Source organism: Mustela nigripes, chromosome 2 (assembly GCF_022355385.1).
Source record: "Mustela nigripes isolate SB6536 chromosome 2, MUSNIG.SB6536, whole genome shotgun sequence".
Classification (NCBI taxonomy): Eukaryota; Metazoa; Chordata; class Mammalia; order Carnivora; family Mustelidae; genus Mustela; species Mustela nigripes.
In genome coordinates, this window is record NC_081558.1 from 25,408,132 (window position 1) to 25,423,590 (window position 15,459).

The 15,459-nt window shown below is 43.9% G+C and overlaps 1 protein-coding gene across 6 annotated transcripts in view; it reads right to left on the reverse strand.

The window, feature by feature from the left end:
- The window catches only part of ARHGEF3 (Rho guanine nucleotide exchange factor 3), a 315,621-nt gene that overhangs the window by 162,667 nt on the left and 137,495 nt on the right, over window positions 1-15,459 (reverse strand). Inside the window, exon 1 of one of the 6 annotated variants that reach the window (XM_059389997.1) lies at window positions 15,289-15,433. The exons of the other annotated variants lie outside the window; for them this stretch is intronic. Within the exon in view, the coding sequence (XP_059245980.1) occupies window positions 15,289-15,339 (51 nt within the window). The 5' untranslated portion in view covers window positions 15,340-15,433. Of the gene's footprint in view, window positions 1-15,288; window positions 15,434-15,459 lie in introns of those variants that run through there. 6 annotated transcript variants of the gene reach the window in all.

Sequence of the window (15,459 nt, forward strand, 5' to 3'; positions counted from 1 at the left end):
CCATTTACTTGTGTGATTCCTTGATTAATGTGTCTCCTCCCTCAGAGCTGAGTTCAATAAGGGCAGAAACCAGATCAACTTTCACACACTGTGGCACCTCTAGCACCTTCCACTGTGAGGGAAAACAGAGTTGAATGCTTTGCTGTCACTATCTTGAAATTCTTATAAATTTTTTTAACAATTTTTTAAATGTCCAGAGCATTTTTATTCTGCTCTGGACTGCACAAATTATGTAGCCAGTCCTGAAAAAGGAAGAATGTATAAGGACACTTCTGTGATGGGTACTCATTCTGATGCAACTTCCAGGTTCTAAGGCCACCATCCCTAAAAACCCAAAGCAAGTTTGATGTCTAGGCATCTATGCATTCAAATATTACACAGATATTTACTGGGCAACTCTTCTTGCCCACAGAGTGGAGCCTTTCCGAGCGCAGAGCCCTGTCCATGAAGCTGGCCCGACTCCTGCCTGCCCCTTGGAGGTCCTGATCTCGTGTCGCTTACAGATGATTCTGACTCTTGTGATATATCCTAGGGTACAGGTCACCCTGGACTTTACCACTCTCTGAACAGCCTAGGTTTCATGGGACAGGACCTCCCTGGCATGGGTCCAATCCTGAAGACAAGAAATTCTTTCCCCGTTTGAACTTCAGTTCTGCCTTTTGGCTCAAGTCAAAACAGAAACTCTATCTTGCAGAAGCACCTTTTTAATCTCCCTGATTTTGAAGTCCTGGTTCTCCTCAGGATGCTGTAAGAGTTTGCCAGAAATGACTCCCTGAGTTTGGCAACACTTGCCTGCTGGGTTTCAGCCAGGCCTTTCGTCCCTGCGTCTGTAAATGTTTACGTCAGGAGCCACAGACCCACAGTGTTGTTCGACTCCCTGGACATCTCCCGCTGGCGAACAACCGATGAATGCCACACAATGAATTAAATTTACAGGCAAATTCAGGAACACCAAGTTTGTAGGCAAATCGTAATACCATATCGAAGGAGGGATAGCAAAAATGGAGACCAATGATGCTCATCAGAACTGGTTATCACCAGTACATTAGGGAGAATGCCAGAGAGAATTGAACATTCAATATATTTTTGAATTCAGAGAAAGAAAAGTGATACATTGCTTTAAACCATTTGGGTATATGCCTTGAGGTGAGACAAGTACTCAATCCACTTACTCCTTCTTCTCTTTGATGCTGAAGGGCTCCTCAGGATGTTAACCCCCTTGCCTGAAAGTCCCCTCAGGTAGAAGGACACAGAAAGTCGTAGGTGGGTCCAGGGGACTCTGTAGGTGATATGGGTGGGGCACCAGGAGAGCCTGCTTTCCCCACAGCAGATCCCATAATAAGAAAGTCATTACGAGAGGCGCCTGGGTGGCTCAGCCGGTTAAGCCTCTGCCTTCAGCTCAGGTCATGATCCCAGGCTCCTGGGATCAAGCCCCATGCTGGGCTCTCTGCTGAGCAGGAAGCCTGCTTCTTGCTCTGCTCCTCCCCCTGTTTGTGCTTTCTCTCTCTGTTCCTCTCAAATAAATAAAAATATTTTTTAAAAAGTCATTATGTTTTCAGTTCACTGGCCAGTCTGAATCCATCAAAGAGAAAGCCTGAGTTTAGGCTACCACGCCTTGAATGGCCACCTAACCTTACCAACCACGTCTGTCTCTTCTGGGTGCAGAGGCTCAGATAACAGCACGTAGCTAGAATAGTTACATTGTTTTGTGTATATTTATTTGTCTTAATAGTTCCATTCTATTTATGGCAAGCATACTGGTTTTCCATTTATTACAATAATATAAACATCCCACCAGAAGTAAATATGGAGAAAAAACTATGTTGTTCCGTAAAATATTGCTAAGTATTTTTCATTGTGAAGGGCTAAGGTAAAAGGTGATCCACAAATGAGTGAGGTTTAGGAAACACTTTGTGGAAAATCCCCCTTGCAACTGTCATACAAAGTAACTGTCCTTGTGTTTTGCCTGTGACAAGTACAAAAAAAACAACGCTGTGATGCCCTCCCCCCAGAATGACGGCAAGGGGACTCCTTTCTCCCTTGCCTTCTGGAGAGGATCTGTAGCCTTCTGTCTGCCCAGTCATGGATTAAAAATGAAATTCGTATCTAATAGGTCTAACTTTAGCCACAGGAAATGGGAGTGCATGGGACCCAAAGGGTGAGCCATACTTTTGTTTGAGGATGGGCACATTATCTTTACTGAACCTTCTTCCTTCCCCTTTTTGGGAGGGGAGGGGGCGGAGGCGAAGGTTTGGGGAACAGACAGGAAGGGAGGCCTGCTGGATCTGTTTCCTGGTCTCCTTTGTGGGAGACTTCTCCCCTCGCTGCCGTCCGCCCTGGCACTTAAATTTATGCTACATCTCATTAGGACCAAGCAGTGCCCACTTAACAAATGTTTTATAAAAGACATTTTGATGATGGAAACCACTTGAATGAGGAATTTTAAAGCCCTATGTTTGCAAGCATCTAGACACCTTGACGGCAGATATGAAATGCTTCCAGGAAAAAAAAAGAAAATTTAAACATGGTTTTCAAAAAAATGTATATTTGTCTAACTTCTCCAGCTTTACTACAAAATTTGCAGAAATCTGTTCTATAAGTTTTAACAGAAGCTGACAGATCACAAGCGATGCTATCTTTCTCATAAAGATATCTGATGCATAAGTAGTAAGAGAGAATGACAAACAATTTTTAGCTGGTTGTTTTCTTTTTTTTTTTTTAAGATTTTATTTAAATTTATTTGACAGTCAGAAATCACAAGTAGGCAGAGGGGTGGCTGCCAAGCAGAGAGCCCGATGTGGGGCTCCATCCCAGGACCTTGGGATCATGGCCTGAGCCAAAGGCAGAGGCTTTAACCCACTGAGCCACCCAGATGCCCCTGTTTTCTATTTTTTAAGGTCATGGAACTAGCTCTGGGACCTCAAGCATGTCACTTTCCCTCCTGGGATCTCAGTTTCAATATCTGTGAAATGAGAGGGTAGGACCAGGTAACCTCTAGAGTTTCCTTCTGACATTGTTTGGATGCAACAACATGTGGCCAAGGAGAATGCTGAGTGGGAAACATTTTCTAGACATTCACAGAAGATTCTTGATTTTCCTCAATATTTTTGAAACATAAGGTCTGTGTGCAGACCCCAGCACAGCCTAGTGAACCATACAAAGAAGGCGGCCCACAAATGGGTACTGAGTGAATGGACAGAAGCACCTTCCCTGGGCACCTTTTGAGGACCCAAGACTAATGGCAGGAGGACCAATGGTCAGTGGAAGAGTACAGAATATGCAAGAGGTTAGGAGAGTGAGCAAGGGAGAAGACAGGAGAGGGAAAGACAAACATATATACATAGTCAATGCTGGTTATTTGCAAAAGTTATGTTCTATAAGGTCTCCTTGAAACGTGAGCAAGTGAACACAGGGCTAGGTTTCTATAAGCTTTGGGTCACAACATGTTCGTTGGCTAATCAAGACATAATCTTGCTTTATGTGTGTTTCTAGTTATAGATACCCTCTTTAATATATATTGTAGATTCACTGACATTGAACTCACAGCCAAAAGCACTAAAACTTGTACCTAAAGGAAGCCTACAGAACACACTATATTCTCAGTAAGGCACCCGGCAGCCATCCTGTGCTTAGACAACACTCCATTGCTGCTCTCAGAGAAACTACATCTTAAATAATGACATCAACAGTAGTACAAAATTGTGAAAAACATGATACTAAACAGACCACCAAAAAAGACATGTGTTTACAGTATAAGAGCAGGAACAAGAAGGTGGAACGTTACCTTGACTGGCTCAGGTGAGAAGGTACTTGTCAAGTCATTCAAATGTTATGCTTCTCTATTCTTGTCCATGAATGACTGTGAAAGAGCTCTGGGTATCGATTTTGGAGTTACAAGCATATTTTAGCAAGTGGGCAAATATGGAATTTGTGAATGGTGAGGACGGACAGTAGGTATGTATATTTATATGACTGTGTGTGTGAGTGCATGTGTGTGTGTGTGTGTGTGTGTGTGTGTGTGGACACAGAGAGAGAGAGAAGTAAAAAAAAAAGAAGAAAAAAAAAGCATGAAATGAGGAAATGAGTATTTCACCCAAAAGAGCTTTTGAGTTCATGGTGGGGTCAGGCCCTGCACAGAGTGAGAACAGTGTTACACATGGTACCCCACACCCTTTTTAATCAGAGAGACACAAAGATGTTCAGCCTGCACTGACTATATCATTTCAGAACTCAGAGCCAAATGAAAACATAGGGCCCCGTCCGAAAATTAGTGAGTTTCAGGTCAGCTACAGCAAAGCACTTAACCACACAGGGAGCCCTTCTGAACACAGGAAGGACCCTATGCATCTGAACAGGTCACAGGCTACAGAAGCAGACCCTGGCTCCAGGCCCACAGGAGGCCTATGTCGGGTGGGGTCATGTGACCGGTTCCCCACACTACTACACTTGTTTGCCCAAAGCTTCAGGTCTTGGATCATGCCTCCGATTGGACCTCACCCCAAACACCAGCCCAGGCAGTGCAGAAAAACCCAATTTCTTTTCCTTTAGGGCCAATCCACAGGGCCCAAAATTACGGCAAATACCACAAGAACAAGCAGGGTTGATGGGGTGATTTCTATCTCAATTAAAGAGTGGGGGGGTCCCCAATTTTTCATTCTTTTCCTTATCCAGAAAACCAGAGTACAGAGCCCACCTCTGTGCATTCACACATTCGCAACCAGAAGTACGTGTGTTTTTTGAAGGCAGAGACTCTGAATCATCCACCATTCAGACTTTAGTAGCCTACGCTCCAATGTGAGGAATGCGGGCAGCATTGACGGTGGGCTTGGGGTTAAAACAGGATGCCATTTCACACGCATAGATTGGCAAAATTTAAAAATCTGACAGCATTAAGTGTTGAAGAAATGGGGACTCACATAAGGTTAGAGGGAGGGTCACAGACAGGGACACATCGTGACAGCTTCCAATCAAGCTACAGATGTGCATTTCATCCTGCCCAGATTCCACTTGCACGAAGCTACTCCAGAGTAATTCTCACAGGTGCTGGGCACTGAGCAACCCATGCACAGATGTTCGTAACAGCAAAGCACTGGAAATAACAGGAATATCTGTTTGTGCAGAAGTGGAGGACAGGACATGCACCAACAGGACCGTCAGTCCAAACCAATTCATCAAGCAAGCTCCCTCTTTCACCCATACCTGCCCAGACCATGTCTTCGCTCTCAGAGAGATACTCTGGAATGGCTAGCGCATGCCTCCTACCTCATTCACATTTGATAGTACATTTGTTTTCCTAGAGTTTACTTTGATCCAACCAGAATCATAAGCATCCTGGGCCTTCTTGCTTTCACACCAGTGGTTCTCAGACTTCGGTTTCAGAACTCCTTTACAATTTTAAAAATTACTGAGGGTCCTATTGGAGAAGATGTGTGCTATGGTGAGTGCTGTGAACTGTGTAAGGCTGATGAATCACAGACCTGTACCCTTAAAACAAATAATACATTATATGTTATTTTAAAAAAATTACTGAAGGTCCTGAAGGGCTTTTGTTTATGTGGGTTATGTCTATCAATATTTAAGTATTAGGAAAAAAAACAGAGAAATTAAAAGAAACCATTCTTGGGGTGCCTGGGTGGCTCAGTTGTTAAGCATCTGCCTTCAGCTCAGGTCATGATCCCAGGGTCCTGGGACAGAGCCCCGCATCAGGCTCCCCACTCAGCGGGAAGCCTGTTTGTGTTCCCTCTCTCGCTGTGTCTCTCTCTGTCAAATAAATAAATAAAACCTTAAAAAAAGAAAAGAAAAGAAAAGAAACCATTCTTTTAAAAAGTAGTAAATGTATTACTTGCTACTCTAATTAACATATTATAATGAAAATTAGGGGCACCCAGGGGGCTCAGTCAGTTAGGAGTCCAACTCTTGATCTCAACTTAGGTCTTGATCTCAGGGTTGTGAGTTCAAGCCCCACATTGGGCTACACTCTGGTCATGCTCCCTACATGAAACAACAACGACAACAAACCCTCATATTTTAATGAAAATTAACTAGGTCTTCAAAAACAAAAACTCAGTGAGAAGAGCAGCATTGTTTTACACTTTTACAACTCTCTTTACTGTGTGGCTGCATAGGAGAGCTGATTCACATACTTGCTTCTGCAATCGAGCCACTGTGATTGTTATTTTGGAAGACACACATAAAGAAAATCTGTTTTGTAGTGATGTAGTTTGTTTCAAGGTCTTAGGGACTCCTAGGGCTCCACGGATCACACTTTGGGAATCACTGTTTCAAATCATTCTCCACTTTGCCCAAAGTTGTCTTCTACACAAACACAATCATTTCATTTCCTGCTTCTTTCAAACTGGTAATGGCTGCCTATAGTCCAAAGTCTGCCTACAAAACTCTTCACATTTGGCCATACCCATGTCTGTCTGAACTCCATACTGCCTTATTTTATATACTGAGTACTCTGCCCACCACCGGCGACATACAGATGCCTGAACTGTCCTGCTTGTTCATGTCTCTGAGCCTCAGCCTTCCTCCTGCCATAAGGACTCCTGCGTGTCTTTTATAAGTCAATCCAAAGACCACCTCTGCTAGGAAGCCTTCTGCGATTCACCCTTCTTTTACAGTTTCCTCTTTTTGTGTCTTGTTTAATTTTTGGCTAGGTAATTCAAGTGCATGAGATTAAATTCCAAAAAGATATACTCTACCATGAAAAGTAGACCTCTCTCCCACCTCAGCCATCCCTCCCTCCCCCAGGAGGCAACCACAGTAATAGGCTCCTTCTGTCTGCTTCCGGAGCTGCTCTAGACAGACATAAGCAAATCATCTCTTTTACCCAAATGGTAACACACTATACACACTGCTTCACACTTGCTTCTTGCCATATCTCACACAGGATTCCGTGACACCAAACAAACACTGGCCTTGTTTTCTCAACAGTTGCCAATTGCATTTTCTGCAGCCGGCGGTTCTCCAGCCTTCAGTGGAACCAACCCAGCCAACCCCCCCCCCCCCCAGGCTGTGGCCTCCGCAGCGCAGGCAAGCCTGCTCCGGCAGCAGGAAGAACTGGACGGGAAAGCAGCCGAACTGATCTAGGCCAAAGCAAGATCTAGTAACTTATTGATCTAGTCCTCCCTTAGCAGGGTATATGTGTGGTTTTTGATCTTTTGCTGCAGCAAATATCCCTCTACATAAACCAGTTGACACGCATAATAGACCCTGTAGCATGAACATCCAGCATTGGGGCTGCTGGGCCCAAGGGCATATATACTTGAAATTTGATAAATACAGCCAACCTGTCCTCCACAAGAAACATTCTAATTTATCCTCCCACTGGCCATACATGAAAGATGCTGTTACCCTCACCAAACAGTGTCACCCTCCTTGTTAATCTCTGCCAATGGGGTAGATGAAAAATGCTACCTTGTTCAAGTATCGGTTGATATTTCTTCAACAAGATCAAATCTCTAGAGTTGTACTGTCCACATATGAGAGCCACTAGGCATATGTGGCTGTTTAGATGTGATTTTAGTTCATTAACATTGAATAAAATTTAAAACTCAGCTCCTGAGCGGTACCAATCACATTTCCAGGGCTCCATAGGAGACAGTGCTGATACCATCACTTGAAATGTGGCTTGTCTGAACTGAGACGTGCTCTATGTGGATAATATACACTGAATTGCAAAAAAAAAAAAAAAAAAGAGAGAGAGAGAGAATATAAATGTAAATATCTTCTTAATTTTTATATGGACAACATGTTGAAATGCTAATATTTGGATATACTGGACTAGATAAAGTATTGCAATGAATTTCACCTCTTTCATTTTCTTCCAATGTGACTACTAGGAAATTTTTAATGATGCATGTAGCTCAAATTCTCTTTCTCTGGGAGAAGAATGTTCCAGAGGGCACAGTGCTCTTTTGAGGCTTGAATGTTAGCATTTTCCTTTGTAACACAGAAATAAGTGTAGTCACTATCGCTATAAAGAAAAACAGACTCATCAGACTCTCTTCTTCCTTCTCGCCCTTCCCCGCCCCATACAGAAAGGGTGGGCAACAAAAAAAGAAAGGTCGCAATGGTCCCGATCACGAAATATCAGCCCTAAAGCAAACCAATGCACTTCCCACCTGGGCAGTCACAGGCAGGAACCAGTGGCATCGCTGACCCTGAGCAGGGCCTGATTTCCTGTGGCTCTTAAAACAATGCAACAGAGAACAAAGTGCCTTCAAAACAAAGATAGAAGAATGGCTCCAAATAAGATTTCCAGGACTTGGCAGGAACAAACTCCTCCCCTGCACCAATCTAACCCGCCTTCCACCCTTGCTTTGGCCTGGCCCCTTAACTTGACAAGTGTCCCTGTCTCAGCTCCAAATATCCTGCCTTCTTAGCAGCCGTACACATAGTTCTGGGTGACGACTGGAGGATGGAGTGGGAAGGGGACACCAGGGAATGAGGCTACAAGAGCTCTGCCCTAAAGGGCTCACATTACAATGGTTCTATGGAGGCAATGGCATATATGTTTCTGTCATCTGTGTCTTTGGATACGAAAGTCAAGAAAACTCAAGTTATAACATGATCTATAAATCTGATAGATCAGAATGACATTGTTTTCTAATCAGGTACTGAGGGAACAAGACCCAGCTGTATCTGAGCACAAGTTATCTGCTTGGAAGAAAACATTATTTTATTATTATTACTGTTATTATTGCTGTTATTGTTATTGTTATTATTATTATTATTATTAGCTGTGTGCCTTTGGACAAGTGAACTAACCTCTCTGGGTCTCAGTTTTATCATCTATAAAATAAAGGGATTGCCAAAGAAAATGAAAACACTAATTCAGAAAGAGATACATACCTCCATGTTTATTACAGCATTACTTACAATAGCCAGGATATGGAAGCAACCCAATTGTCCATCAACAGATGAACGGAGGAAGAAGATGTGGTACACACACACACACACACACACACACCCCAGAATTTTACTCAGCCATAAAAAAGTGAAGTCTTGCCATTTGCAACAATCTGGATGGAGTATTATGCTAAGTGAAATAAACCAGAGGAAAACAAATACCATATGATTTCACTTATATGGGGAATTCTGAAAAACAAAACATTCTTTTTTTTTTTTTTTTTTTTTTTTTTTTTTTTTTTAAAGATTTTATTTATTTATTTGTCAGAGACAGAGGGAGAGAGAGAGAGTGAGTACAGGCAGACAGAGAGGCAGGCAGAGGCAGAGGGAGAAGCAGGCTCCCTGCCGAGCAAGGAGCCCGATGTGGGACTCGATCCCAGGACGCTGGGATCATGACCTGAGCCGAAGGCAGCTGCTTAACCCACTGAGCCACCCAGGCGTCCCTGAAAAACAAAACATTCTTAAATACAGAGAACAAACTGGTGGTTTCCAGAGGGGAGGCTGGTGGAGAATCAGTAAAGGAGGTGAAGGAGACTTGGGGGTACAAATTTCCAGCTACAAATTAAATCACAAAGATGAAAAGTGCAGTATAGGGAATACAGTCAATAACCTTGTAACAACTTATTATGGTGACAGATGGTGATTATGATCATCAGGATGAGCACTGAGTAATAAACAGAATTGTCAAATCAGTATGCTGTGCACCTGGAACTAATATAACATTGTACACCAACTGTACTTCGGTAACAAATTGTTTAATAAAGATATATAAAAAGGGGCTGGATTACACGAGCTTTCCTATCCCATCCAAAAGTTTTGTGACAAGATGCAGATGCAAACAAGATATCACTAACCCCTTCATCCTCATTCTCTCCCTAACTTAAAAAACTCTCATTAGACCAGCCATTAATATGAGCCAGATCCTGAGCCTGACACTGGCATATAAATATGGGAAAAAAAATAAATCTCTTGCAGTGGATGAAGTTCTTAGGGGAGGAAAGAGAAGGGGAAGGGGACAGGAATGAATACTTATAGCAGAGTTCTTTACCTGGGGCCATGGATCTGCAGAGAAATTTTCACATCTCTGAGCAATTTTATGAAGAGAATGTTAAAAAATGCACATGACCTCTCCAAAAGCAGAGGGCTAGGGATGTAGAGAGAGGATGACGGGCCAGGTACCATGCTAACTAAATTCTTTATATGCGATGGGTGCTTAAAGAGTTAGTAGCCAAGGCAGGGCAAAAAGTGTGTGGAAGCAAGCACACGAGGGATTTGAACCAGAACCTTTCTGGAGCAAAGCCTGCCTCTTTCCCCACATCAGGGATGATCTCGATTAGAAGCATTTTAACAGGCCAAAATAGTATCCTACTTGTTTGACCTGGGATGATTGCACCTGCCCAACTAGAGGCTGGAGGATGAAAGGTGATGACCTCTACAAAACAGTCATCACTAGTCAGCACTCCAGAGGTACCACAGGGACTCATCCATCCGACATCTGTTGAGGAGCTACAGCATCCTAGGCCTTGGGCTAGATGTTCTCATTATCTTCTTCATTTATTGTGACTACATTTATCCTCCCCCAACATGGCAGAGTGCCCCACATAAATGTGGGCCGAGTGAGTAGATAGTGATGGTCCTGGAACGGATTCATTTCTCCAGCAAACTTTTATATTCTCTCCTGATCTCCATGGTTTGGCACTGTCAATTGCCCTGACCAATGGAATGTGGGTGGAAGGGAGAGTGTACCAATTCCGAGCCTAGGCCTTAAGGGACATCCTATAGTCCTGCTTGCTCCTCTGGGGGCATCTGACCTCCACAGGGGAAGAATACTACATATGGGTAGCTAATGGACCTGTGTAGCGCAGACCGCCCCCATCAATCTGCACATCTATGAACATAAGAACAAATGTTTATCGTTGTTTGCCACTGAGCTGGCAGGGTTGTTACTCAGCAAAAGCTGACCGAGATGGTCTCCTTGACCCACATCCAGAGATTTCAGGCAGGGTGTGGCCTTGGCTTCTCTTACTTCTCATTAAGGACGGATTTCAGGGGCACTGGGTGACTCAGTGGGTTAAAGCCCCTGCCCTCAGCTCAGGTCATGATCCCAGTGTCCTGGGATCAAGCCCCACATCGGGCTCTCTGCTCAGCAGGGAGCCTGCTTCCCCTCTCTCTCTCTGTCTGCCTCTCTGCCTATTTGAGATATCTGTCAAATAAATAAATAAAATCTTTTTTTTTTTAAGATTTTATTTATTTATTTGAGAGAGAGACAGTGAGAGAGAACATGAGAGGCGAGAAGGTCAGAGGGAGAAGCAGACTCCCCAATGGAGCTGGGATCCCGGGACTCCAGGACCGTGACCTGAGCCGAAGGCAGTTGCTCAACCAACTGAGCCACCCAGGTGCCCTAAATAAAATCTTTTTTTTTTTTTTTTAATTTTTTTAAAAAGGAGGGATTTCAGCAGCTAGATTATTTCATGTCCCTCTCTACCCCATTTTCTCTGGGCTGGTATTGTCCCATTCAAAGAAGACAGAGAAGGCTATAAAGACCCATAATCTGGGCATCTTGCACCTGGCATGGAGATGAGCACAGGGCTGGTTCTCGGGTACTCCTTGGTGAATGAAAGCACAGGCTGACTTTGTTCATTTTGGGGGGAATGAGCATTGTGGACACTGGTAGCAGGCCGGGTCTCAGATGCTCAGACCCACAGATGCTGTGGTCCCCCAAAGTGTAGGAAGTGTCCGGGGAGAGATACAATAGCACTTGAGCCCACATGCAGTAGACCTGGACGTATTTATTATAATGTATTTTAGGAAATACATTGTAGCATTCAGAAACCAAGAGTAGGATACCTAACCGACCGAGCCACCCAGGCACCCCAATCATAGCTAACTAGCATTTCTGAGCACTGAAACAAGATGCACTGTTTGAACGGTTTCACAGGTATTATTTTATAAACTCCTCATGGTAACTGAGTCAGATACTACCATGGTCTCCATTTTTGCAGGTGAGGTACCTGAGTTCCAGAGAGGTAAAGAACCTGCCCAAGGTTAAGTGCAGTGAGGATTTGGACCCAGATGGTCAAGCTCCAGGATCCAGGTTCTTTTTCTTTTCTTTTTTTTTTTTTTTTTAAGATTTTATTTATTTATTTGACAGACAGAGATCAGAAGTAGGCAGAGAGGCAGGCAGAGAGAGAGAGAGAAGCAGGCTCCCCGCTGAGCAGAGAGCCTGATGTGGGACTTGATCCCAGGACCCTGAGATCATTACCTGAGCCGGAAGACAGAGGCTTAATCCACTGAGCCACCCAGGTGCCCCAGGATCCAGGTTCTTAAAAGCAATGTCTCCATTGGAGAACCTGGCACCCAGTGAAGCTCAGCATTGCCCAAGATTAACTGCAAAACTGAGACCTTGAACCCCAAACTCCTGACCCCCAGTGAGCAACTATTCTTGCCCCATGAGAAGCAAGCACTATGGCAACAGCACCTGTCGTTTCTGGCGAGGGCTGGGTGGGGTCTGCAAAAGGCACAGGGGAGAGTGGTAAATGCCACCAGGAAGATTTGGGAGGGATGAAATGGGGACATAAACAAGGTTGCCAATTAGACACAGATGCTCAACAGGTACGGAATATGGACAGAATTATCCAGAAAAAGAGGGCTGACAGAGCAAGGGTTTTAGCTTGCTTCCAGCACCAACAGGGGCTGCTTCCAGAGCTCTTCCCAAGAGACCCTCCCACCCCAGTCTGCATCGGGAACTCGCTTTCTCTAAGTGACATCCACATAGTCTATATTTAGGTCCTAAAGTCACCCATTGTTTCTGTCTGGGTGGACACGGAGGGGTCACCACCCTGACCTCGCCCTCTCCGAGTCATACCTCTGTGTGTTCTATCAAGGGAGGCCTTTTTGGAATCTGGTTTGAATCAACTTCCCCTTTCATGGCTCCCACTTGGCATTCTGGACAAGCTGTAAAAACATGGCTGGAATCGGGGCTTTACAATGAAGTACTGACCTTCCATCGAATACGTTTCCTTTCCCTCAACAAAACCAAACCAGGGTCACGTTTATCTCTGTGGATAGACATTTCACAGCCCCAGTATGGCGAAGTCTTTAAACACTCAGGATTCGTGTCTCTGGTGCCCACCAACAGTCTGCGGTCAGTGAGACCGGGGACATGGATCACGTTTGCTGAGTGCTGGCTCTGTGCAAGGCACGGTTGTGGCTCTTTTCATTTATTCCTCATGACAATCTTATTAAGTAGACACTATTAATCATCCACATTTCTTGCAGAGCAGAAAACAGACTGAGAGACATTTGGTAATATGCTTAGGATTGCATGGCTAGTAAGAGGCAAAGCTGGGACGCAAACCTACATTTGTGTGGTCCTAAAACCCAGGCCCTCAATCATTACACCCTAGCATCTCTCCACTGATATAGAACTCCCTTGGCCAAATCTCAGAAGATGGATTTATGAGATCTTTAAAGGGTTTCTCCCTTCCCTTTCTCCCCACCATATCCATTTGCCAACTGACCTCCCACACTCAGTCCCAATTCCTCCAGATCCTTTCTCTGGAGACTCTCAGAACCAAGAAATAAAAATGTATTCAGTAATATTTTCAAGCGCAAGATAAAGGTCAATTGCCACCAATTGCCAGCCAATTACATTTTGAGTGCCAGCTGATATCCTTGGGAAATGTATGTTTAAACGCACTCATTTAACTTTGAAATAGGAAAGATATGGGAACTGTGTTTGACTTTTTGTACAAGATACTTGCATACCTTAGATTCATATCAGAACTAAAATGAGTTTAGGGAAACTTCCATTTGTCAGGTAGGGAAACCGAGTCCAGAAAAGGTAGTGATTTGTCTAGATACCTCTTAGGTAGCCACTAACTGGACTGTAGCAAACATCCACCCAAACAGGCTGATTTGCCAAAGGACAGGAAAGCAAAGAATTGCAGAAGATGCTGCAGGTGACAGACACTGGCGAAAGGGCTCCATTGTTGGAATCCTCAGGTAAGACCTAATAGCCAAGAATGTCAATTCTGAATCCATTCTGCCTGAGTTTGAAGACTGATCTGCCGCTCCCTAGCTAGGTGACTTTGGACAGATTATTTATCGTCTCTAAACCTCAGTTCTACCACCTACGAAATGGGGATAGTAAAAATAGCCAGCTCTACAGTGTTGCAGGAATTTCACGAACTCATGGGAGCAAAGTGTTTACTCATGTGAAAAGTATCTAATAAATGTTAGCTAGTGTTATATTACTTATTATTTATGTTGCATTAACTATCACTAAATTGTAGTAAGTCATTTTACATGTTGCCAATTTCTGTATCTCAAAGACTCAAAAGGATTCTTTATCAGGTGAGTAAACAGCTGGATACATCAGATGGGAAAGGAGAAAGACAGTTAAAACCATCGAAATCACATAAAAAGATTAAAAATGTATGTCTAGAATGGTCATGTATGAGAGTTGAAATTAGCCTTACAAAAATCAGTCTCAGAATTCTGGTGAGAGTGAATAGAAAAAGCAATGGACATTTTCTTTTAAAAAATAGGGGTGGATATCCAAAGCTTTAATGCCCACCCACAAACAAAAGGGACAGAGGGAGTAACCTTCAGGCTTCCTAACCATTCTTCAGCCCATAGAAATGTAACATTTCCAGCCATTCCTCCAGACATAACCAAACCAGGCACCAACACTCTTAATGAGAACACCAGTGAGTATGAATCTCCCCTTATAATATCTGGCTTCATCTTCTCAAAGATGAACACATTCACAACATAGGACTCACTATAAGGAAACCTACAAAGAAGTTCTTCCGAGCAGAAAAAACTTCCAAAATTCTTTTCGGCCACCTTTCAACCCAAAGAAAAAGAAAAGATCTTAGAAATCCACTCTGTGACTTTAAAAAAAAACTCCACAAACAAAAAATACCAGAAGTCAGATGCATCCTTTTTGTTTTCACTCTTTTTTTCCTGATTAATTGAAAACAGATCTCTTATAAAAATTAAAATACTAGCATCGTGAAATAAAGAGTGAAAGACACCCCCGTGCCCCCTCCTCCCACTCTCTCTCTCTCTCTCCTCCAATCACAGATGCTAGAGGAAGCACTGACAGCTAGGCACTCACTTAACTCATCATCTCCAACCAAGCCACCATTGTGGTCTTAAACACAACCACACAGCTCTTTTCTGGTTCACGCTAAAGTGAGAGAGAAGTCCCCCTCCATCATCCCAGGTGTTTTTAACAGCAGCTTCCCTGCCCATTTGCTTGGGAGGTGAAAGCTTTGCCCTCCCTCCCGTCAGCTCCCAGTCCTGCCCAGCCAGGCATGGAAGTGGGGTGCCTGTCCATCCCTGATTCTGCCACAGTGAGCTTACCTGAGCCCGGACAAAGAAGCAGCACCAAACCATGGGGCGCTCCGGCCTCATCCACGCAGAGTCCCCCGCCCCTAACTGCAACGGAGCCCTGCAGACGGGATTCTCTGAGCTGAGCAGAGCATAGTTTCCCTGAAGGAACTCCTCCCTGCCACTTGGGCTGCATGACAGGAA